This window comes from Mesitornis unicolor, unplaced genomic scaffold, assembly GCF_000695765.1.
Source record: "Mesitornis unicolor isolate BGI_N332 unplaced genomic scaffold, ASM69576v1 scaffold34052, whole genome shotgun sequence".
Taxonomy (NCBI): domain Eukaryota; kingdom Metazoa; phylum Chordata; class Aves; order Mesitornithiformes; family Mesitornithidae; genus Mesitornis; species Mesitornis unicolor.
This window is the reverse complement of record NW_010170427.1, coordinates 5,755-7,382: the sequence shown is the minus strand read 5'-3', so window position 1 is coordinate 7,382 and position 1,628 is coordinate 5,755. Positions and strand designations below refer to the sequence as shown.

The 1,628-nt window shown below is 59.8% G+C and overlaps 1 protein-coding gene across 1 annotated transcript in view; it reads left to right on the top strand.

The window, feature by feature from the left end:
• Positions 1–146: 146 nt before the first annotated feature.
• Positions 147–1,628, top strand: part of DTX1 (deltex 1, E3 ubiquitin ligase) — a gene marked incomplete at its 3' end in the record, with an annotated part of 7,142 nt that continues 5,660 nt past the window's right edge. The window contains exon 1 of the mRNA XM_010179687.1: positions 147–405. Within this exon, the coding sequence (XP_010177989.1) occupies positions 147–405 (259 nt within the window). The remainder of the gene's footprint in view (positions 406–1,628) is intronic.

The following is a 1,628-nucleotide window of genomic DNA, read 5'->3' as shown; positions in this document are numbered from 1 at the left end:
CTCTGCAGAGCCCCGCAGCGTTTGCTCTGCTGAGCTCCGGAGCCTGCAGCCTGCGGGAGCCGGGAGGAGGATTCGGAGAGGTCCCGGGTGAGCCCCGCATCCCGGTGACAGGGCATGGCGTGGGGCTGAGCCACCGTCCCTCTGGCATGGCGCGGCAGGGCTCGGGGGCCATGCTAGCCTCTGGCGGCCTGGGCTTTCCCCCCCAAAACCTAGCCCGGGTGGTGGTGTGGGAGTGGCTGAACGAGCACGGGCGCTGGCGGCCCTACTCAGCCACTGTCTGCCACCACATCGAGAACGTGCTGAAGGAGGATGCCCGCGGTAGCGTGGTGCTGGGCCAGGTCGACGTCCAGCTGGCACCCTACATCATCGACCTCCAGTCCATGCACCAGTTCCGGCAGGACACGGGTAAGGGGCTGATGCTGAGCTAGGAACATCCATCTCTTCATCCATCCCTCCATCCATCCATCCCTCCCTCTGTCCTTCCATTCCTCTGTCCATCTACCCATCCATCCATCCATCCATCCATCCATCCATCCTCCCACCCCAGTATGTATCTGTTTATCTGCCTGTTGTTCCCTCCATCCGTTCCATCCTTCTATGCTTCCTTTCATCCTTCCATCCTTCTCTCCATCCCTCCATCCCTCCATCCTTCCCTCCATCCCTCCATCCCTCCATCCATCCATCCTTTCTTTTTTCCTTCCATCCACCCACCCCAGTGTGTATCTGTCTGCCTGTTGTTCCATTCATCCGTCTGTCCAGTTGTCCATTTATCCATGCATTTATCTCACTGCACTGTCAATCCATCCATCCCTCCATCCGTCCATCCATCCATTCATCCATCCATCCACTTCATCCCTGCATCCATCAATCCTTCCATCCCAACATGTGTTTATCTGTCACTACATCCATCCATCCACCCATCTGCCCGTCCATCTGTCTCTCCATCCCATTGCACCCACCTTGCTCTCCATTTGCCTGTCCGTCCCATTCCTCCTCTTGCCTGCTGGGCTCTGCTCCCCCGCATTCCCCACCTACCATGGATCTTTGCCCTGGAGGGATGTGTCCCAAAGTCCCTCCGTCCCCTCTTACCCCTCGTTGGGTGCTGCAGTGGGTGGTGTGTCCCACTGCCACACTGGCCACTCATCCGCTTCCCCAAAGCTGCTCCAACCTGGGTCTTTAAGGAACTGAGGAGGCCGCAGTTTAGGCACTGGGAGCTGTGGTAGGCAGGGGGCTGCCTGCAGTGGCGGCCGCAGCTGGTGCCGTGCTGCAGCGTGCATCCAGGCCACGCATCCTCAGGGGAAATCAAAGCCAGTCCCGCGCCGGCACCAAGCCCAGACCCTATTAAATGTGTCCCCATCGCAGCGTGACCCACTAAACTAACGTGTCGGTGGTGCCGTGAGGGACTCACCAGTTTGGGCACTTTCCTGGCTATCCCTGCACCCCTGCCTGCAATGTCACACCCCAGGTGACACCCTCAGACTTGGCTGGGGACACACAGGGGAGCAGAACCCCAATGGCCACGTTCCCTCTGCCCAGCCACTGATGCCACCATCCCGGTCACCAGCGATAGCAAATGATGCTGGGTGTGGATGTGGCTCCACGAAGGGCTGGGGGCTGCGATGGGGGCC